Raw genomic sequence first — 24,668 nt, forward strand, 5'->3', positions numbered from 1 at the left:
TGCAGAGGAGACGATGGTGCGGAGGTTGTGTCATGTGGGAACTGATAGCTTCAAATTCTGTACAACCAAGAATGTTGCTCTACTTTGCACTGGCACTCAGGCAATAATGGTACAGTGTGTGATTGTCAGCATGCTCTGCCGGATTCCTACGTATTTACTGTTGAAACCTTGCCCAGAGGAAACGGGAGCAGATACTTCCTGCTGCTGTTCATCCTGATAATGGAGTCATTTTTCTGAAAAGAAGACCCACCTGCAGTGCTTCCTTCACTTCATAAAGCTAGGGTGGATGGCCTGCTGCTGTGTGTTCAACAGAAAGTACATCATGATGACTGAAAACAGGACAGTAAGTGCAATAAATCAGTCACTGTTTCAAGTGAAATTTGTTTTAGCAAAGTGCTGGGCTCCTCGGACCCTAGCACAGTCATGGTCAACTGTGGTTCTAGTTCTCAATCCCAACCGTTTCATAAAGCAAGAAATGCAGCACTGAAACTATCGCCCCACACCCCTAAACCCCAACCTCAGCCATTCAGTTCCCCCCTTGCTTTCACTCCCACTCCTTCTCAATTCTGCACTTCCCACACCCTGCTGCACTTGTCCTAGCTGGGAGTGGGATGTGAAAAGCTGAGAAGAGGTGGGGATAAAAGCCAGGTACTCTGACTACACAATACCACCCTCACTTTTCAGAAAATCACAGGTATCATTGTGATAGAAGTGTGCAAAAATTTGTTTTCCGGGTCTAATCCATTAAATGTCAGAACATAGGGCGAGACTGAAAAAGCCACCATGGGAAGATACCATGCATCAGTGTCAACCCCTTGAAGTAAGTTACCACTAGCTCAAGAAACGCTTTCCACAATATAACAGTAAGTACCTACCCCTTTACACAACAGACTCTACAGCAAATGGCAACACCTCAGCGGTGAGTAGGTCTCAGCCAGTGCAGTGACAAAGCCCAGAGTCTGAATCTGTTTGAAGACCCTTTACAGGAGCAGTAATGAGGGTAGATCCAACCTCTCAAAGACACAGGCACTTTTACAGTCTCACACAGCTGTAGCATTTAAGGACAATTACAAGTGATGCAAGTCATCGAACAAAGTGAAACTTAAACCAAGTCCATGGCCGATGAGCAAGTTCCATTTTTACAGTCACCTAGAAGTTAATTGGTTTTGTAAGTCAGAAAATACACAAACATCATTCAACATGGTAACCACACCTCTGCAGTATTGTAATGGATGGTATCAAGATTCAAGATTGAATCTTGAATCAGCATCAAACACAAGATTGATGAGAAAGAACAATTTCTAAAAGTGAAAAGAGAAAGGAAATTGGTTTTGCTGTTTGTAGGAGTGAACATATCAGATGGTGGAGCTAAACAAGATTCCTTTTGATAAGCAGCAATAATGACTCAGATATTCTAGGGAGGTCAAGACATGAATGATGATACTGGAGCAGGGTACTTTCAGTGTGTACTGGATAGGAGCAGCCAGATCTCACAGCCCTTTGAGGCTGCTTCTCAGAAACTTTTCAGTTCGTGTTGATCCTAAATTCATAAAACTGATGTGGGTCCAGCTGGTATCCTGCAGGATTTGTTCCCCTGCCGTCTACCACTTAAGTGGACAAATGGAGTGTCCTGAAATGAGTTGAAGCTGCTGGTGAGTCAGGGAACAGAACCGTACACTGAGAGTTGAGGAGTTGAGGAGTAGCCAGAGCCCAAAGAACTTCAACACACCCCTTGGTGCAAAGCTGATCAGAGAGTGCCCGTAAAGATGCTACGTGAGTAAGTAGTTAAATAGCCCTATGAACAGGTAATCCTGCTGCCTGCACTGGATTAAAATGGGATTTTATTTCTTCTCAACTTTTTTTGCTGCTAAAGCTCCATAATTTCAGATCTCCTACCTGCAGTACAACAGAGGATAGAGTTTAATGGCTAAGTGAAGAGTGGAAAGGATTGGATGGAACACCACTATTGGGCCAGTGGACACCACACATGGCACACGGAGCAGAGAGACACCACATCTTGGATGAGGTGGGAACGACGTTACGGCTGGAGTGAGGTGGAGTGAGCTGGGTCGTTGTGAAGTGGTGCCCATACGCTGGGATGGGAAGATAAAGGGAGCTAGGTTGTGGGGAGATGGTGGAAATGCTTTGATCTTTCTTGTAACCACACGCAGCAGGAGATCTCATCATTGCCTTGATCATGCATGAAGCAAAGAGCTGAAATCCAGAAACGAGATGACAGTGAATATCATTAAGGCAGTGCTGGACTTGGTGTGGTGTTTCGGAGCCCTAGAAAAATTGGGCATCGTGGGGAAAACAGTGAAATAATTGGAATGCATAAGCTATCAAATAAATCTTAATGATCTAGAACAAAACAAAATAAGATGCCTGTTTGTGCTAGCAGTCTATCACCTCAAGCTTAGGCTATCAGGGCAGGACCTAGGTCCATCCATCTTCAACTGCTTAATCAATTACCTTCCTTCCATCATAAGGTTAGGGAAATGTTCACTGATTATTGAACAATTTTCAACTCCATTTACACAGCTCAATTTATGAAGCAGTCCATGGCTGCCTGCAACAAGACCCAGATAAAATTTAGCTGATAAGTAACAAGTAATATTCAGTCCATTTAACACATATGTCATACAAGGTCCAATCCAACAAGAACATGTCTAACCAATACCTGAAACAAGAGACTGCAGATGCTTAAACCTAGAGCAGGATTTCCCAATCTTGGCACTACAGACCCCTCAGTTAATGATCGGGGTCCATGGCACTAAAATGTTTCGTAACCCCTGATCTAGAGTAACAATCTGCTACAGGAACTCGGCTGGACAAACAGCGAAGAATTGTAAACAACAGGAATTCTGCAGATGCTGGAAATTCAAGCAACACACATAAAAGTTGCTGGTGAACGCAGCAGGCCAGGCAGCATCTCTAGGAAGAGGTACAGTCGACGTTTCAGGCCGAGACCCTTCGTCAGGACTAACTGAGGGAAGAGTGAGTAAGTAAGTTAGTAAGAGTTACTAACTCTTCCTTCAGTTAGTCCTGACGAAGGGTCTCGGCCTGAAATATCGACTGTACCTCTTCCTAGAGATGCTGCCTGGCCCGCTGCGTTCACCAGCAGCTTTGAAGCGAAGAATTGTCGAGGTTTTGGGTCAAAAAGCTGCATCACCACAAGAGAGGTTAAAAAGTGGTTAAAATGGAGTTCAAAGACCGACTCACTTCCTGACATTCCAAAACCCTTCCATCACCTACAATGTACAAGCCTGAAGTATGATGAAAACTCTCCATTTGCCAAAATGAGTGAAACTCCACAGCACACAGGACACGACACAACCAAGGACGATGCTGCCCATTTTGATTGGCACATTTGTTCCTTCAACCAATGGTGAATAGTGGCTGCAGTTTGTACTATCTACAAAATGGACTTCAGTCACTCAGCACTTCAGATGTGTAACCTACCACCGGGAAGGACAAGAGCAGTAGATTCCTGGGAATGCCACCACCTGCAAGTTCCCTTCCTAGTTCCACAACATCTACAGGTGGAAAAATAAATTGCCTCTCTCTTATGGCCAGTGGGTCCAAATCCTGGAACTCCTGAATGAACAACACGTGCACTGGTACAGATAAAGAAGGTCACTGCCTACCACCTACTCAGGGGCCATTAGTCAAGGGCAACAAGTGCAACCCAGATATGAATGGAAGAAATATTTTAAAAGTTGAGGTCACTTCCTGGACTACATGAGTTTATATTATGTTGGGAAATTTGGTGGTGGGGGTGGGGATGACTAATTTTTAGGTAGGAAGGTGAGAACTACATTTTCCCTGAAACAAGGAGCTGTCCTAGCTTTCTCCAGTGGAGGCATACAATGAATTTGGAGGAAGGGTGTTTTGTTCTTAAATTCTTGCCTTCACTTCACCAATTGAAAAGGAAGAGATCTTATGACTAGAAATCAGACAGGACTCTGGCAATGTGAACTGAGGATCAATAGGAATCAAGAGTTTTACTAATCTGGCCACCGAACTTTGAACTTCTGTTTATTTAGTCAGAGCACTGAAATTCAGATACAAGAAGCTTTAACAGAAACGGACCATGGCGAATCTTTTCTGGGCCATAAATCTTTTCCTTCTCATCATTAGTCTCACAGGAACTAAAACTGAAGGTATTGTCTCTTGGTAAACTTTTTGTGCTAAATTTTCAGTGAGACACTTTAAAACAGGGCTCAGTGTAAATTTCCGACTTTGTAAACCTCAGTTTAAGGAGGAAGAGCCACTGACTTTTTAAGGTTACTATCAAAGCTTACAATCTGAATGCTTCAGTATTTGAAACAATTGCTCACAGCTCTTGTTTAGGAGTTCTTTTGGAGTTTGCTTAGTGTGAGGAATTGGAAGAAATTTAGTGAAGTAAGGCTTTCATTTAAAAGGCATCCATTGATGCCAAATACATGGTGATAATAATGAGTTAATCTGGGTTATAATTATTGTAAGTTTGTTAATTATTTAAGCTATTTCTTGAGTCTGCCTGATCTTCTGCCATGTTTATACAACATAGCACAACAACATCCAAGATGTCTGTGCTGAACATGACACCAAATTAAACTAATCCCTTTGCCTGCAGACCATTCATATTTATGTGTCTTCATTTCCTGCATATTCATGAGCCTATCTAAAAGCCGTGTAACTTTACTATTGTATTTGTTTCCACAACCACTCCTGGCAGCCCGTTCCAGGCACCTATCACTCTCTGGGTAAAATCTTGGCCCACATATCTCCTTTAAATTTTGCCCCTCCCCCCACCTCATCTTAAAGGTCTGCCATCTATTCATATATCTACCATGAGAAAGAAATCTGACTGCCTATCTATGCTTCTCCTAATTTTATAAATTTCTGTCGGATCTCCTCTCAGGCAGCATCCTGGTAAACCTCTTCCGCACCTTCTCCACAGCTTCCTTGTCCTTCCTCTAATGGGCAACCAGAACTGAACACAACACTTCTCTTTTATTCATAACTGTAATATCAGTGCAATAGTATGTGGGGAAATATCGAGAGATATAGAGACCTGCCTGAACATGTGCACTGATACATTGAGCTTTCTAATTACATTGTATGTGTGCATTCATTATACTTGTCATAGATAAACATATTAACACCGCTCTCCCATTTTATTCATATTTTCATGGTATGTATTGATTTATGCTACTCAGAGCTTTTTTTGTGGAGCTTTGATCTTCACAAGGGAACATGAAATGGTGTTCAATCCTAGCTAAGGGTATATAATTTGTTGTAATTTAGAAGAATGGTGTAAATATTTTTCCACAGGTACCACTGGATTAACTTCCAGAAAAGACTGATAAGGACACAATTCTTCAAAGTTTTCTTGCACATCCCTTGCAGGAATTGTGTGTATCCGTCTGACTTTATTTTCTAAATTGCACAAGATACCAAATCACATTACACACCACAACAATTTCCTAATTGGAACGAAACCCCTTGTATATTTTTTTTTCTTCAGTGCTTCTTTGAATACTCCTTCTTGTCTTTCAGCCATGCTAAATCATGCTGGATACAACAGTGAAGAAAACATTAGGTTAATTCTATTTTGCTTCAAAATGCTCTCAGATAGAAATGAACAAAACTGATAACTATTATCCAATATTTCTGGTGAGCCAAAAATCTTAATTTCTCATGATTGCAGTATATTGAAGTGGGTCATGTTTTACCTTGATCCACTTTGGAGAAGATCTATAAATAAGATATCACTCTCCTCTTTCCAATAATCACCTTGTTAACCTTTTTCATCTCTGTGAAGGTGTGTTCGATGTTTTGGATTTGTAATGTTAGATCTTTAAATAATCCAAGCCTAGAATCAAAACTCCCAATAGCTCCTCTAAATTCACGATGCCATTCAAGGATCTCCTAAAATTTGTCTTCTCAATACACTTGGTGTGATAAGTCAGTGTTCCCATTTCATATGACCTTGATCTGTCAACAACTTATATTGTCTTCATCTAGACTAGTGTCTGTCTATTCTTTTTCTGTAGACTCATGTTTTGCAGATTTTCTTCTGTGTTTTATTATATTATTACTATAACTCGAAAACCATCTTTGTCTGGTTCCACTATGAAGGTCATGTTCTCTCCCCCTGACAAATGTACATGATAACCTTGACAATGCAGCTGCAATCATATTCTGTTTAGAAGTTCTAAGTTCGATCGCGTAATCATATTGAGATAAGAGATGACCCACGACTGCACACTGGACACAGCCTTTGTTGGTATTTTGGTCTGTGCAGCAGGAGCTGATAATATAGGTTTGCTTTCTGTGGCCAAGATAGATTGGTTTAAGAGAAGTAGATTAAACTTTTTCACCCCAAAGACATTTCTAGTACTCCCTTCTCTTTTTTCTTTCTTTTTCAATATTTATATTGATTTTGATTTCTATATATAGAAGAATACAGAGTTCAAGAGAATACATGTTATAAAACAAAAGACAAAATATAATAATACCAGATACAGTATATTGAATCACATTAACAAACTCCTTACTCTATATTCATATGGATTAGATTAGTTCGTATATTAGAATATAAGCAATTTTATTAAGGGAAAAAAAGACCTACACCCACTACCAAAGCCGAAGCTGTTTGGGAAAAAAAAGAAAAAAGAAACTTATCAGATAAAGAAATATACTATTAACCAACTTCTGTACTTTAACAAGAAGTCAAAGATTGTGAAAATAATTTAAAAACAGCCACAAATTTTGAAAATCTTGGTTAGATTCAGAAATTGAACAACAAATCTTTTCTAAATTTAGGCATGCCATATCATCCCGTAACCACTGAGCATGATTAGGCAGAACAGCATCCTTCCATTTAAACAAAAGTGTCCTCCTAGCCATAACAGAGATAAAAGCCAGAATGTGCAGATCAGATGTCTTCAAGATAATATCTTTCCATCCAACAATACCAAATAGGGCAGTCAAAGGATTAGAGTTAAAATTTACTTTAAAGAGTACAGAAAAAGTTCAAAATATTTCCTTCCAATATTTTTCAAGCAACACTCACAACACATTGGAGGAACTCAGCAGGTCGGGCAGCATCTGTGGAAACGACCAGTCAACGTTTCGGGCCGGAACCCTTTGTCAGGACTGTAGGGGGAAGAGGCAGAGGCCCTATAAAGAAGGTGGGGGGAGGGTGGGAAGGAGAAGGCTGGTGGGTTCCAGGTGAAAAACCAGTAAGGGGAAAGATAAAGGGGTGGTGGGGGAGGGGAAGCAGGGAGGTGATAACTGTCTTTGTTAGTTATGTGGAATAGTCTGTGCTCCAAACCTATTCTAGTACTGCTCCCCAACTTTTCCTTCGCTACATTGACGACTACGTTGGTGCTGCTTCCTGCACCCATGCTGACCTCGTCTATTTCATCGACTTTACTTCAAACTTCCACCCAGCCCTCAAATTCACTTGATCTATCTCAGACACTTCTCTCCCCTTTCTCGATCTCTCAGTCTCCATCTCTGGAGACAGACTGTCCACTGACATCTTCTACAAGCCCACTGACTCTCATAACTACCTTGACTATACTTCTTCCCACCTCGCCACATGCAAAAATGCCATTCCCTATTCCCAGTTCCTCCGCCTCTGCTGCGTCTGCTCCTAGGATGAGGCTTTCCATTCTGGGACGTCACAAATGTCCTCTTTCTTTAAGGATCGTGGTTTCCCTTCTGCCATCATCAACGATGCCCTCACCCGCATCTCCTCCATTTCCCGCACTTCGGCCCTCACCCCATCCTCCTGCCACCACAACAGGGACAGAGTTCCCCTTGTCCTCACCTACCACCCCACCAGCCTCCGGATCCAGCACATTATCCTCTGCAACTTCTTCCATCTTCAACAGGACCCCACCACTAAGCACATCTTTCCCTGTCCACCCCTCTCTGCTTTCCGCAGGGATCGGTCCCTCCATGACTCCCTGGTCCACACATCCCTCCCCACGGATCTCCCACCCGGCACTTATCCCTGTAAGCGTAAGTGCTACACCTGTCCCTACACCTCCTCTCTTGCCACTATTCAGGGCCCCAACACAGTCCTTCCAGGTGAGGCAACACTTCAGTTGTGAGTCTGTTGGGGTCATCTATTGTATCCAGTACTCCTGGTGCGGCCTCCTCTACATCGGTGAAATCTGACGCAGATTAGGGGACCACTTCATCAAGCACCTCCGCTCCGTCCGCCACAACAGACAGGATCTCTCGGTAGCCACCCACTTCAACTCTGCTTCCCATTCCCATTCAGGTATGTCCATACATGGCCTCCTCTACTGCCATGATGAAGCTAAACTCAGGTTGGAGGAGCAACACCTTATATACCGTCTAGGTAATCTCCAGCCCCTTGGTATGAACATAGAATTCTCCAACTTCCGGTAATTCCCTCCCTCTCCCTTCCCCTGTCCCTATTTCACTCTGCCCCCTCCCCCAGCTGCCTATCACCTCCCTCTTGGTTCCACCTCCTTCTACTACCCATTGTGCTTTCCTCTATTCCTTCTTCACCTTTCCTGCCTATCACCTCCCTGCTTCCCCTCCCCCACCCCTTTATCTTACCCCTTACTGGTTTTTCACCTGGTACCTACCAGCTTTCTCCTTCCTACCCTCCCCCCACCTTCTTTATAGGGCCTCTGCCCATTGCCCCTTCAGTTTTGATGAAGGGGTCCGGCCTGAAACATTGACTGGTCATTTCCACGGATGCTGCCCGACCTGCTGAGTTCCTCCAGCATGTTGTGAGTGTTGCTTTGACCCCAGCATCTGCAGAGTATTTTGTGTTTAATATTTTCCAAGACTTGGGCAAGTCCAAAACATATGAATAAATGAAGCTTCTCCATTGTTACACCTATCACAATAGGGAAATACATCTTTATAAAAACAAGATAATTTATCCTTGGTCATATAAGTCCTATGAACCACTTTAAATTGTAGGAGGGAATGACGAGCACATAGCAATGAATTATTAAACAATTTAAAAATCTCATTCCAAGTTCCTTCTGAAATTGAGGTCTGTAAATTTTGTTCCCAAAGATTTTTAATCTTGTCTAAAGAATAATTTCGCATTCCCAACAACATATCATAAATATTGGATACTGAACTATTATAAAATGGTTTCATATTAAGAATTTCATCTAATATGTTCTTATCAGGTCTATTAGGAAATGCATATAATTGAGATTGCAGAAAATCTCTAATTTGTAAGTACTGAAAAAAATGGGTTTTTGGTCAACTATATTTAGTTTCCTCTGAATAATTTGCCATTAATTGATGTTAACCATCCTTTTAAAATTGTAAGAAACCAATTCACTTATTTAAGTGTAACAATTACTAAGAATTATAAACACCTATTTAAAGAACATTTCTTACTTTATTAAATTATATAAAAAGAATATTATCAAATTGGTCGCCCCTTTCGTTATCATTGATTGGCTGAATTAATTCTATTAAAATGAATGTTTTACCTAAATTTAAATACCTTCTCTATTTTAACATTATTTTTCCTTTCGAAGTTTGTATGATGTGAGTGATATTTTTATTGTCGCTCACAATCCACAATTTGAAGCATGACATGCAAATCCCAACAAATTTACCTCCTAGACTCTCCTTACATTTCTGAAAATAATACTTGTTTTTTGCTCAAATTTCTTCCTTTGCATTTCTGGCATCAGTATTGTTGTAGAATCAGGCAACCCCTACACTGTGCCTAGAAACGATTTGCTTGCTTTCAGTTGCTTCAGCACTTTCTTGAACTGGTTGAAATATGCTTATCTTTACTGTTGACCTAAGGCATTATTTTTTCTGTATTAATGCTCTGTGGCTCCTTTTGAGGCTTAAATTCTCTTTACTGATCTTTCAGAGATTTTGTCCTTCAGCAGGAAACCAGGGAGCAGCAGTCCAATAGTTTAGGGTCATCTCTTCAGTACGTGAGACATTACAAACCAATTTCTAATTACCTTGAACATTTTAAGCTAATCACAGAAAGACTACATAGATATTCAGTGAATAGTTATAGAGTTAGCCTGTAAATCTACATTTGTAACTTATATGATCTTCCTGATGATTGGAAAACAGCGGGAAACTTCAAGTAGGGATAGGAGGCAGCTACTAAGTTGTCTGGATGTAATGAGTGGTGTTCCATTAAGACTTCTGATGGCACAGCAACATATTTATAGTTGATTTAAATTATGGAAGAGAAAATCACATATTGGGACTTACAGTTGCCATAAAGATAGCCTGCAAACAATTTATGTGGCAGCATTAAAATGTAAAGAAGTCAATCACTTTGGTCATAGAAAGATCAGTAGGACCAGTGTGGTCCGAAGAAGTCCATCAATGAAAATGTCTTGGACAGGTATGGACAATAATCAGAAAGATGGTAGAATTCTGGCCTGTGTATCTAGGGGAAAGAAGAACAAAGGGCCCACCATACACAACCCTGGCTGGAACATGGAAGGAGGACAGGAAGGCTGTAGACAAGAGAGTACTGATAATAAGTGAGAATAACATTTGTGCTCCACAGGTAAATCACCATAACTAGAACATGTTCCCTAGAATTAACTTGAGATTTTCAGATTTTAATGGAAAGAGATGGTGAAAGGGGAAGGATTTATTCCATACTCAAAGGATTTAAGACAGAAGTGCTAGAACCAGATTTTCACCAATAAGGTGGTGGAAATTTAGAATTCTCTTTAAAAAAGGATAACTGGTGCTCAACTAATTATTAATCTTAAATCTGAGATTAACATAATTTCTTAACAGAGGTGTGTAAATGAATCAACAAAATCTTTTTAAATTGAGTAGAAAAATGTCCTTTTATTCCATTTTCCTTATTCCTATGTCAGTGGTAGTCTGTAATCTAACAAGTCAGGACAAAGCCATAATTCTTGGGACTACTGAAGGTACATCATTTCACAATCCTGACATATGTCCATAATCCAGCAGTTTAGGATGGGCCATGATTTCACAGGACTGCGATGTTGGTGAATTGACTGATATTTGAGATGAGCCATGATGCTGTATGTCCAAAACTAGATACGGATTCTGTAACCCAGAAATAGCCCCAGTGTCTGTACATCTAGAATAGATGATAATTCTATATGCACAAGATAGATCAAAGAAGATAGAGATTGGAATGGATGAAGATTGTATAGTTCAGGAATATAGCTTTGATTCTAGAGCTGATATAGGTCCTACAACTCAAATGGTCAAGGTAAAGCAAAAACGTATTGATCAGACTTAGGCCTATAATCAGTTTCTAGTACTCCCTTCTCTATTGATCAGACCTATTATCTGTTGATAGGCCAATGGCTGTATAGGTAAGGGTAGGTCTGAGATTTTGCAGGTTGGGATAAGCACACAATTCCACAAGGTTGATTCTGTCTTTCTATCTGACCAGGTCCCAGTCTTATACTATTACTGACTGGAGGCTTAGCTGACATTGAGTCACTATCATTGAGCCAGGATAATCACTAACATGGTCTGCTTCTGTTCAAGTATTTGTATCCGACAAAAAGGCCAGCAACTTCTTAACACGCCAAAGGCGTGAGAACAGCTTCTTTGAAGAACTGAAAGAAGGTAACTTGGAGAGAGAGTGCATCGAAGAGAGGTGCTCACAAGAAGAAGCAAGAGAATATTTTGAAGATGACCAGCGAACTGTGAGTGTACAAGTTGGTTGTGTATTCAAACTGCTGACTTTAGCTATCCTGATCATGAGTGTATCCACTGATAGTGGAGTAATGAAGTTCAGGGATGAACAGAAAGTAATATATCTAAGAGAGATTCCAGAAGAGGAGAGAGATGAAATCAAAGAGGAAACTGAAGGCATAGAGGATAATCACAGAAAACAGGGTTAAATATTCTCCCTAAAAAAATCACCAGCATCCCATTAGCTTCCTAATTACTTGCTAATTGTTTGTGTTTTTGGATACCTGGAGAACCAAGCCTCTTTACACCCAACATTTTGTGAACTCCCTCCTTTTAAGTAATAATTTGCTTTTTTCTATTCTTCCTTCCGAAACAGGTAACCTCACATTTTTCCATCTGCCATTTTGGCTACTCACTAAACTTATTTGTAGGCTCCTCACAACTATTGATCCACTGTCCTTTTTATCAGCAAGTTTGGCTACAGTACTCTTAGCTGCTCCATCCAAGTCATTAATACAGATTTTGAGTAATTAAGGCCCTATCTCTTATCCTCGTGGCACCTTACCAGTTAATTCTGACAATCTGAAAATGATCTATTCATAGAGCCATAAAAAACTACAGCACAGAAACAGGCCATTCAGCCCATCTAGTCCATGCTGAAACCATTTAAACAGCCTATTCTCATTGACATGCACTGGGACCACAGCTCTCCATATCCCTACCATCCATGTACCTTCCCAAACTTCTCTTAAATGTTGAAATCGAGCTCGCATGTACCACTTGTGCTGGTAACTCAGTCCACACTCTCATGACAATCTGAGTGAAGAAGTTTCTCTTCATGTTCCCCTTCAATTTGCACCTTTCACCCTTAACTCATGACCTCTAGTTGTAGTCTCAACCAACCTCAGTCGAGAAAGCCTGTTTGCATTTATCCTATCTATACCCCTCATAATTTTGTGCACCTCTATCATTTTTCCTCTCAATCTTCTATGTCCTAAGGAATACAGTCTTAATTTATCCAATCTTTAAATAACTCAGATCCTCCAGACCCGGCAACATCCTTGTAAATTTACTCTATACTCTTTCAAACTTACTTACATCTTTCCTGTAGATAGGTGACCAAAACTACACATAAAACTCCAAATTAGGTCTTACACAACTTCATCATAACATCCCAACTCATGTACTCAGTACTTTGTAATATGAAAGCTAATGTGCATAAAGATTTCTTTATGACCCGATCCATCGGTGATGCTATGTTTAATGGTTATGGACCTGTATTTCCAGATCTATTTGTCTACCACACTCTTCAGTGTCCCCCCCCCCCCACTCACTGTGTAAAACCTACCCTGGTTGGTCCTCCCAAAGTGTAACACCTCACGCTTATCTATCTGCCATCTATTAGTACATTTTTCCATTTTTCCAGCTGGTCATGATCCCACTGCAAGCTTTAATAGTCTTCCTCGCTGACCCCCAACCTTGGTGTCATCTACAAAATTGCTGATCCAGATAACCATGTTATTATCCAGATCATTGATATAGATGACAAACAACAAAGGGCCCAGCACTGATCCCTGTGGCACACCACTAGTCACAGCCCTCCAGTCAGTGAGGTAAACATCTACTACCACGCTCTGTCTTCTCCCACAAAGCCAATGTCTAATCCAATTTAATACCTCATCTTGAATGCCAAGCTACTGAACCTTCTTGGAACCTCCCAAATGGGACCTTGTCAAATACCTTGCTAAAGTCCATGTAGACAACATCCACTGCCTTGCGTTCATCCACTTTCCTGGTAACTTTCTTCAAATGACTATAAGATTGGTTAGACATGGTCAACCACGTACAAAGCCATGCTGACTATCCCTAATCAGTCTTTGTTTATCCAGCCTATATCCAGTTTCTTAGAATACCTTCCAATAATTTTTCTACCACTGATGTCAGGCTCACTGACCCATAAATTTTTAGAGCCTCTCTAAAACAGTGAAACAACATTAGCTATTCTTCAACCCTCTGGTACATCATCTGTCACTGAGGATGATTTAAATATCTCTGGTAGGGCCTCTGTGATTTCAGCGCTTTCCTCCCACAGGGTCCAAGGGAACACTTTTTTCAGGCCTTGGAGATTTATCCACCCTATTTTGCCTCAGGGTAGCAAACACTTCCTCCTCTGCAATCTGTATAAGGTCCATGACTTCACTGCTGTTTTGCCTCAGTTCTATAGAATCTGTGTCCATCTCCTGAGTAAATACAGATGCAAAAAATACTGGTAAGATCTCCCCCATCTCATTTGGCTCCATTCTGATCTTCCAGAGGACCAATTTTGTCCCATGCAATCCTTTTTCTCTTAACATATTTTTATAATCCCTTAGGATACTCTTCACCTTATTTGGTAGGGCAACCTCATGCCTTCTTTTAGCTCTCCTGATTTTTTTCTCAAGTGTTCTCATACTTACCTCATATCCTTCAAGTACCTAATTCTTTTTTATCCTCCTATACCTGCTATGCACCTCCTTTGTTTTCTTAACCAGGGTCTCATCTCTTGAAAATCAAGGATCCCTAAAACTATTATCTTTACCTTTTATTCTGACATGCATATATAATCTTTGTACTCTTAAAGTTTCACTTTGAAGACCTCCTACTTACCAAGTACTCCTTTGCCAGAATACAGCCTGACCCAATCCACACTTACCAGATCCTTTCCAATAACATGGAAATTGTCCTTTCTCTAATTTAGAATCTCAACCCAAGGACCAGACCTATCTTTTTCTATAATTACCTTGAAAGTAATGGTATTATGATCACTAGATGCAAAATACTCCCCTACACAAACTTCTGTCACCTGCCCTGTCTCATTCCCAAATAGGAGATCAAGTATTCCACACTCTCTTGTTGGGATTGCTTTATACCAATTAAGGAAATTTTCCTGAATACATTTGACAAATTCTATCCCATTTAGTACTTTTGTAGCATGGAAGTCCCAGTCAAATATGTGGAAAGTTAAAATCACCTACTATTACAATTTTATGTTTCTTACAACAGTCTGTAATCACTCTACAAATTTGCTTTTCTAAAGGAAGAGGTGCTTGCTGTCCTGAGGCAAATTCACTGGTACTTTGCCTGCCATTAAGTACCTCTGCTAGGGCCCCTGTAATTTCTGTACCTGTCTCCCATAGGTTCGAGGGGGCACCTTGTCAGGCCACCTCATTTTCCTCCTGGATGCCAGGGTCTGGGAAATTTCGGACTGAGTTCTCAGTATTAAGTGGGAGGGTGAGCAGCCAGAGGTCATGTTCCATGTAGGTAAGTAACAATGATATAGTTAGGGATTTGATTCAAAACGTCCCCAACCCTGGCACCCAGACATTTCTTTCTCATCCACAGAGTCTCCTTTCTGTTCTCATAACTAACAAATCCCCATCACCATAGCTTGCCTCGTTCTCTCCCCTTCCCTTCTGAACCACAGAGCCAGTCTCAGTGCCAGGGAGCTGACTGCTGTGACTTTCCTCTGATTGACCCCCCGACCGACAGTATCCAAAGTGATATACCTGGGTTTGAAGCGGATGGCTGCAGGAGTATTCTGCAGTGGCTGTTTAATCCTTTTACCCGTCCTGGCTATCACCAAGTCTCCCGTGTCCTGCAATTTGTGTGTAACCACCTCCCTATACGTACTATCCATCAACCCTTAGCCTTCCGAATGATCCAGAGTTCATCCACTTCCAGCTCCAACTCCTTAAAGCTGATTGTTAGAAGCTGCAGCTGGATGCACTTCTCACTGTTGAGGTTATCAGGGACACTGGAGGTCTCCCTGCCTTCCCCCATCCCACAAGTGGAGCATTCCACTATCCTGCCTGGCATCCCTGCTGTCCTAACTGAGCAAATACAAAGAAGGAAAAACAATAAATAATTTGGAAAAAATCCTGACTGAAAAGCAGTTCATATAAGCTTGAGTAACATCTTTCATGTGGGAACATTGCAGCCTTCTGAATTCTATAATTTCAGATAACTTAGTTTCACTAAAGCCACTCATCTGTGATATGAATTAAGCCATGAGTTTTTGTTTCTTTCTGGGAGTGAAGAACATGCCCACCCCGACCGGCATTTTGTAGCTCTGTGTGCTGTTGACCATTTTCCCTCCCCCACATTCCCTGCAGCTAAATGGGTGTCTTTGCACTCCTTCCCAGTTCTAATGCAAGACCTTTCACTTGAAACATTGCCTCTGTTTCTCTTCCCATAGACGTGACCTAACCTGCTGAGTGTTTCCAACATTTCCTGTTCTACTTTATGCTGACTCTCTGTTTTCTGTTAGTCAGCCATTCTCCTAACTTACCAGCATATTGCCCCAAATCCATGACCTTCCACATCCTATCAATCTCACTCTCACCTCTGTCCACTCACATTCCCAGTTCCCACCCATTTTACTCTCAGCCCCACCCATTGTCACTCCCATCTCTCACTCTCATCAAGCATTTTCCTTTCTTACTGTGCCTTTCTACCCTACTGATCTCCACCCGAAGTGATACCCTGGGAAAAAAAGGAAAATTAGCTGCAAATTGCAGCAGGTTGATGGAATAGAATAAGATAGATTGTTCTTGCCCTACCAAGGCAATTAAAATGTATCCATGACCATATTTCTTTGCCTGACCTCCAGCTATTTTTTTCTTAGACATTTACCGCCTCTTTCCCAAATCCCATACTTTCAGCTTCCATTAAAATTCCAATTCTTTGTCCATTTCACTCCCCTCTTCCACAATTTTCTCCCCAATGCTCTTTTGTCTCTCAGCCCACCTCCTTTCAATTTCCTGGTCCTGACGCAACCAACCTCAGCCTTTGAATCACACTAAACCACTTTCACTGCCTCACTCATCACTTTTCCATGCCCCCTATCACATCAATCCTGGCTTTCAATTAAATTTCACTCCCAAATACAGCCAATCCTTTTATCGACTTTTCATGTATCTCACCGCCTATCGCAGCTAGTCTGCTGCAGAAACCCACATCTGTTCCATCTCCCTCCTGTTCCTTCCACAGTTCTTGCATTGCCACCTCTCACCTGTCCTTTGTCTGCCGGCCCTTCCCACAGACGTGGCACCCTGTGGATTATCAAGAGGTTAATTTTACTGGAGTCAGGTTTGGGGTGATTATGTAAATAATGTCAGCATGATTAGATAGTGAAGACAGAAGATGTTCGGGGAAATGCCAGCTATGCAAAAGTCTTCCCTCAGTTTGCTGGACCACAGGAAGTTCTCCATCTGCCTGCTTTGTAAAAGTTGCACGATATAGAGTGTGACACTGGTGAGTTTTCAGATGATGCGACTCTGGGCATCTCACCTTATTAACTGTCTGATTCAGTGTTGCCTTTCCATTTCAGGATGAATTCTGGAGTAAGTATGTAGGTGAGTAACCAGAGCACTTTATTTAATTCCCTTTAGTTAAGACTGCTCAGTTTGAGATCTTATCACAGTGGGGATGATAAATAGGGATCCTCCGATCTTCTCCAGTGAGTCTACAGGGCACTCGGATCGGGTTTCTGCAGAACCATCAGGAAATTCTGTTGTCCAATCACAAACAAAAGAAAATCTGCAGCTGCTGGAATCCAAGCAAAACACACACAAAATGCTGGAGGAACTCAGCAGGCCAGGCAACATCTATGGAAAAGAGTATAGTCGATGTTTCTGGCCGAGACCCTTCATTATTTACCATTTACTCTATTATATGCCCTCTATTTGGCTTTTATGTTGGCTTTGACTTCTCTTGTTAGCTTGGTTGTGTTATCTTTCCTTTGGAATACTTCTTTCCCTAGGGGATGTATATATCATGTGCCTTCTGAAGTCACATGGATTACACCCCAAGGTTCTGTAAGAGGTAGCTGAAGAGATTATGGAGGCATTAACAGTGATCTTTCAAGAATCACTAGATTCTGAATAGATCCAGAGGACTGAAAGTTGTAAATGCCATTTCAATCTTTAAGAAGGGAGGGAGGCAAAAGACAGGAAAGTATACGTCAGTTAGCCTGACTTCAGTGGTTGGTAAAATGTTGAAGTCCATTATTAAGGATTGTTTTACGGTACTTGGAGGCACATGATAAAATAGGCCAAAGTCAGGGTAATTTCCTTAACGAAATTTTGCCTCAGAAATCTATTGGAATTCTTTGAGTAAATAACAATCAGGATAGACAAAGCAGAATCGGCTGAGGTGCCACACAAGGTACGTGCTAGACAAGATAAGAGCCCATGGTATTACAGGAAAGATACATGCATGGACAGAAGATTGGCAGAGTGGCAGGAGACAAAGAATGAGAAAAGAAATGTGGATGGAATACAGTGTAGGGAAGTTATTGTCCCGCACTTTGGCAGAAGCAATAAAGGTGTAGACTATTTTCTAAACTGGGAGCAAATACACAAATCAGCAGTGCAAAGGGGCTTGAGAGTCCTTCTGCAGGATTCCCTGAAGGTTAATTTACAGGCTGAGGTAACATAGAACATAGAATAATACAGCATAGCAACAGAACTTTCAGTTACAATGTCGTGCTGAACCAGCTAAAAAGCAAATCAAAAACACCCAAACACTAATCCCTCCTACCTACTCAACATCCACATCCTTCCATCCACCTCACATTCATGTGCCTATCTAAAAGTCTCTTAAAGCCTCAAATGCATTTGCCTTTACCACCATTCTCTGAGTAAAAAACTTACTCCTCACATCCCCCTTGAACCTACGCTGTCTCACCTTCAATGCATGCCCTCTGGTATTAGACATTTCAATCCTGGGAAATGAGCACTCCCTGCCTACGCTATCCGTGCCACTCATAATCTTAAAAAATCTCTATCAGATCTTCCCTCGGCCTCCACTGCTCCAGAGAAAACAACCTGTTTATTCAGCCTTTCATAATAGCATTTGTCCTCTAAATCAGACTGTTGACTTTTGAACTCAGTGCCTCGACTAATAAAAGGAAGCATTCCATAAGCATAGCCGGCTGGTGACATAGTGGCATCAGCGCCGGACTTCTGAGCAAAGGCTCCTGAGTTCGAATCCAGCCGGCTCCCTCGCATGCTTTCCAGCCGTGCTGGGTTGAGCATCGAGCTAGCAACTCGGCCTTGTAAAAATAAGAAAGTCTGCTAAAAAAACGATGGCATCCCGATGGCTGCACTTGGAGTTAAGGGGTTAAGGGCTTTCTTCTTCTTCTTCTTCTTCTTCTTCTTCTTCTTCTTCTTCTACTTCTTCTTCTACTGTCTCCTTGCATTTGCCCTACCAAGGTGCAACACCTCACATTTATCTGGGCTAATCTCCATCTGCCGTTTCTCAGCCCACATCTGCAACTGACCTATATTGTCCTGCGTTCTTTGCCAGCCTTCTACATTATCCACAGCTACGCTAATCATGGTATCATCTGCAAACTTACTAACCCCACTCTCCCATCTACATTTTCAGCTAGGTCATCACAAACAGCAAAGGGCCCAGCAGAGATCCCTGCAGAACACCACTAATTACAGACCTCCAGCTTGAATAAGTTCCTTCAACCACTATCCTCTGTCTTCTAAGCACACGCCAGTTCTGTATCCAAACAGCCAGTTCACCACATGCATCTTGGGTATACTGGATTGGGTGTTGTGTAATGAACCGGAGGTGATTAGAGAGATTGAGGTGAAGGAACCCTTAGGAGGCAGTGATCACAACATGACTGAGTTCACTGTGAAATTTGAAAAAGAGAAGCCGAAATCCGACGTGTCGCTATTTCAGTGGAGTAAAGGAAATTGCAGTGGCATGAGAGAGGAACTGGCCAAAGTTGACTGGAAAGGGACACTGGCGGGAAAGACGGCAGAGCAGCAGTGGCTGGAGTTTATGTGAGAAGTGAGGAAGGTGCAAGACAAGTATATTCCAAAAAAGAAGAAATTTTCGAGTGGAAAAAGGATGCAACTGTGGTTGACAAGAGGAGTCAAAGCCAAAGTTAAAGCAAAGGAGAGGGCATACAAGGAAGCAAAAATTAGTGGGAAGATAGAGGATTGGGAAGTTTTTAAAACCTTACAAAGGGAAACTAAGAAGGTAATTAAGAGGGAAAAGATTAACTATGAAAGGAAGCTAGCAAATAATATCAAAGTGGATACAAAAAGCTTTTTCAAGTATATAAAGGGTAACAGACAGGTGAGAGTAGATCTAGGACTGATAGAAAATGATGCTGGAGAAATTGTAATGGGAGATAAGGAGATGGCAGAGGAACTGAACGAGTATTTTGCATCAGTCTTCACTAAGGAAGACATCAGCAGTATACTGGACACTCAAGGGTGGCAGGGAAGAGAAGTGTGTGCAGTCACAATTACGACAGAGAAAGTACTCAGGAAGCTGAATAGTCTAAAGGAAGATAAATCTCCCAGACTAGATGGAATGCACCCTCTTGTTCTGAAGGAAGTAGCTGTGGAGATTGCGGAGGCATTAGCGATGATCTTTCAAAAGTCGATAGATTCTGGCATGGTTCCGGAGGACTGGAAGATTGCAACTGTCACTCCGCTATTTAAGAAGGGGGCAAGGAAGCAAAAAGGAAATTATAGACCTGTTAGCTTGACATCGGTGGTTGGGAAGTTGTCGGAGTCGATTGTCAAGGATGAGGTTACAGAGTACCTGGAGGCATATGACAAGATAGGCAGAACTCAGCATGGTTTCCTTAAAGGAAAATCCTGCCTGACAAACCTATTACAATTTTTTGAGGAAATTACTAGGCTAGATAAGGGAGATGCAGTGGATGATGTATATTTGGATTTTCAGAAGGCCTTTGACAAGATGCCACACGTGAGGCTACTTAACAAGATAAGAGCCCATGGAATTACGGGAAAGTTACATATGTGGATAGAGCGTTGGCTGATTGGCAGGAAGCAGAGAGTGGGAATAAAGGGATCCTATTCTGGTTGGCTGCTGGTTACCAGTAGTGTTCCACAGTGGTCCGTGTTGGGGCCGCTTCTTTTTACATTGTACATCAACGATTTGGATTATGGAATAGATGGCTTTGTGGCTAAGTTTGCTGACGATACGAAGATAGGTGGAGGGGCCGGTAGTGCTGAGGAAATGGAGAGTCTGCAGAGAAACTCGGATAGATTGGAAGAATGGGCAAAGAAGTGGCAAATTAAATATAATGTTGGAAAGTGTATGGTTATGCACTTTGGCAGAAGAAATAAATGGGCAGACTATTATTTAAACAGGGAAATATTTCAAAGTTCTGAGATGCAATGGGACTTGGGAGTCCTCGTACAGGATACCTTTAAGGTTAACCTCCAGGTTGAGTCGGTAGTGAGGAAGGCAAATGCAATGTTGGCATTCATTTCTAGAGAAATAGAGTATAGGAACCAGGATGTAATGTTCAGGCTCTATAAGGCGCTGGTGAGACCTCACTTGGAGTACTGTGGGCAGTTTTGGTCTCCTTATTTAAGAAAGGATGTGCTGACGTTGGAGAGGGTACAGAGAAGATTCACTAGAATGATTCCGGGAATGAGAGGGTTAACATATGAGGAACGTTTGTCCGCTCTTGGACTGTATTCCTTGGAGTTTAGAAGAATGAGTGGAGACCTCATAGAAACATTTTGAATGTTGAAGGGCATGGACAGAGTGGATGTGGCAAAGTTGTTTCCCATGATGGGGGAGTCTAGTACGAGAGGGCATGACTTAAGGATTGAAGGGTGCCCATTCAGAGCAGAAATGCGAAGGAATTTTTTTAGTCAGAGGGTGGTGAATCTATGGAATTTGTTGCTACGGGCGGCAGTAGAGGCCAAGTCATTGGGTGTATTTAAGGCAGAGATTGATAGGTATCTGAGTAGCCAGGGCATCAAAGGTTATGGTGAGAAGGCAGGGGAGTGGGTCTATATGGGAGAATGGATCAGCTCATGATAAAATGGTAGAGCAGGCTCGATGGGCCGAATGGCCGCATTCTGCTCCTTTGTCTTATGGTCTTATGTTCTATCTTAATCTTCCAGATTAGCCTCTCATGAAGGACTTTGCCAAACACCATACCAAAATCCATGTAGACAACATCCACTGCCCTACCCTTATCAATCTCTCCCATCACCTTGTCAAAAAACTCAGTCAGTTGACAAGATATGGCCTGCCTGCACAAAGCCATGCTGGCTCTCCCTAATTAGGCCATGGGTTCCAAATTCTCATAAATCCTACCCCTAAGAATTCTCCAGCAATTTCCCTACAACTGACATGAGACTCGCTGGTCTATTGTTCCCAGGATTTTCTCTTGTTCCCTTCTTAAATAGAGGAATAACATTCGCCACTCACCAGTCCTCTGGGACCTTGCCTGTGCTTAGAGGAGAGACAAAGTTGCTGGTCATGGCCCTAGCAATCTCGTCTCTTGCCTCCTTCAACAACCTGGGATAAGTCACATTAGGCCCTGCAGATCTATCCACTTTAATACTTATTAGGAGGCCCAATGTCCTTGACCTCTAAGCACCCTAACGCATTTATACGCTCAGCGCTGATCTCCTGGTCCTCCATACCCTTTTCCAAGCAAAGCACTCATTACATACATCATTCACTTTCTCTGCATCCAAACAAATGCCCCCCCCCCTGCCCCCACCCCTATCCTTGAGTGGTCCTACCCTCTCCCTAATTATCCTCTTCCTCTTGATGCATGTATAGAATGCCTTGGACTACTTGCCAAGGACTTTTCCTGGCCCCTCCTGGTTTTCCTAATTCCCAACTTTAGTTCTTTTCTGGATGCTTTATACTTCTCACGTGCTTCGTTTGATCCTAACTTCTGAAGCTTTACATTCTTTTCCTTTTTCTTCTTGACTGAATCCATCACCTCTCTGGACTTCCAAGGTTCTCGTATCTTTACATCATTGTTCTTACTTCTGTCAGGAACTTTCCTGTACTCTGTGCAATCAATCTTTAAAAGCCCTCCACATGTCTGATGTGACCTTACCAGAAAAAAAAGGCGTTTCTAATTAATGCTTCTTAGTTCCTACCTAATGCTATCATAATTTGCCCTACTCCAATTTAAAACTTGCCCACAAAGACCATACCTATTCCTTATCTATAGCTATCCTGAAAATTAAGGAGTTTTGATCACTGTCCCCTAATTTCTCACCCAATGAGGCTCATTACCCAACACCAGGTCCAGTACAGTCCCTCCACTTGTTGGACCATCCTCAAATTGATTTAAGAAACTGTCCTGGATACATAGAGCATAGAACATACAAGAATACAGCTCAGGAACAGGTCATTTATCCCACAATATTATGTCAAACCAGCTAAAAAACAAATAAAAAACACCCAGATTCTGATCCTTCCTACCTACACCAGGGCAATATCCCTCCATCTTCCTTACATCCATGTACCTATTCAAACGTCTCTTAAAAGCTTCTAATGTATTTGTCTCTACCACCATGCCAGCAGCACATTCCAAGCATCCACCACTCTCTGAGTAAAAAAACTTACCCCTCACATTGCCCTCCTCTCTCATCTTCAGTGCATGCCCTCTGGTATTAGACATTTCAATCCTGGGGAACAGATAGTGTCTGTCTACTCTATGTATGCCTCTAAACCTCGACCAGATGTCCCCTCAGCCTGCAACACTCCAGAGAGAACAACTCAGGTTTATCCTGCCTCCCGTGATAGCACATGCTCTCTAGACGAGACAGCATCCCAGTGAACCTTTTCTGCACCCTCTGCAAAGCCTCAACATTCTTCCTATCAATGAGGTGACCAGAACAGTATGCAATACTCCAGGTGTGGCCCAACCAGAGTTTATAAAGTTGCAACATAACCTCTTGATTTTGAACTCAATGCCTCGACTAATAAAAACAAACATTCCATCAGCATTCTTAACCATCTTATCGACCTGTGTAGTCACTTTCAAGGAGCGATGGACTTGGATCCCAAGATCTCTCTGCTCAGCAACACTGTTAAGGATCTTCCCTTAACAGTGTACTGTCTCCTTGTATTTGCCCTACCAAGGTGCAATACCTCACATTTATCTGGGTTAAACTCTATCTGCCATTTCTCAGCTCATACCTGCAACTGGTCTATATTATGCTGTATTCTTTACCAGTCTTCTACTCTATCCACAACTCCACCAATCCTGATATTATCTGCAAACTTACTGACCTACCCATTTACATTTTGGCTCATTACCCAAAACCATGTCCAGTACGGCACCTCCTCTCATTGGATCTTTCACAAACTAATTTAAGAAACCTTCCTGGAAACACTTAACAACTTCTGCCCAATCAAAACCCTTTGCCCAAAGAAGGTCCCAGTTTATATTCAAGAAGTTGAAATCTCCTATGATAACAACCCTACTATTTTTACATTTCCTTAATCTGATTACATATCCATTCCTCAATGTCCTAGTGGCTATCACAGGGTCTGCAGTACAATCCCATCAGTGTGATTGCACCCTTCCTATTCCTGAATTGTACCAAAATGGACATAGTGTCTCAACCCTCTATTATGTCTTCCTTGAGTGCATCTGTGATATTGTCCCTCATTAGTAGTGTAACTCCTCCCATCTCTCTTTTACCTCCTCATCTATCTTTTCTAAAATTTCAAAACATGGTACCTTAATCACCCATTCCTGCCCCTCTCTCAACCAAGTTTCAGTAATGCTACAACATCGTAGTTCCCTGTACTGATCCATGCTCTAAGTTCATCACCCTTACCCATAATAGCATTAAAGTATACACACTTCAAAGTATCCAACCCATCATACCTGTTATTTTGATTTTGCCTTTCAATACTTTGCCTCACATCTGCCTACTGGTAACACACACAAAATGCTGGAGGAACTCAGCAGGCCAGGCAGCATCTAGGAAATGAGTGCAGTCGACATTTTGGGCTGAAACCCTTCAGTAGGACTGACAAAGGGTAAGCATGTGGTCGAAGAGCTTACTGGTCCGATTCTACCCTTACTGACCTGTGGCTCCTGTACCCAGCCCCCTACAAAACTAGTTTAAACTGTCCGGTGTAGCACAGGCAAACCTCCTGGCCATGATATTGGTTCCCCT

At 41.9% G+C, this 24,668-nt stretch overlaps 1 protein-coding gene across 1 annotated transcript in view; it reads left to right on the top strand.

Moving 5' to 3' along the window:
- Positions 1-3,917: 3,917 nt before the first annotated feature.
- The window catches only part of LOC134348211 (coagulation factor X-like), a 61,321-nt gene continuing 40,570 nt past the window's right edge, over positions 3,918-24,668 (top strand). The window contains exons 1-3 of the mRNA XM_063051237.1: positions 3,918-4,163; positions 11,524-11,684; positions 17,042-17,066. Coding sequence (XP_062907307.1) covers positions 4,094-4,163; positions 11,524-11,684; positions 17,042-17,066 — 256 coding nt within the window. The 5' untranslated portion in view covers positions 3,918-4,093. The remainder of the gene's footprint in view (positions 4,164-11,523; positions 11,685-17,041; positions 17,067-24,668) is intronic.

Source organism: Mobula hypostoma, chromosome 6 (genome assembly GCF_963921235.1).
Source record: "Mobula hypostoma chromosome 6, sMobHyp1.1, whole genome shotgun sequence".
NCBI classification, from domain to species: Eukaryota; Metazoa; Chordata; class Chondrichthyes; order Myliobatiformes; family Myliobatidae; genus Mobula; species Mobula hypostoma.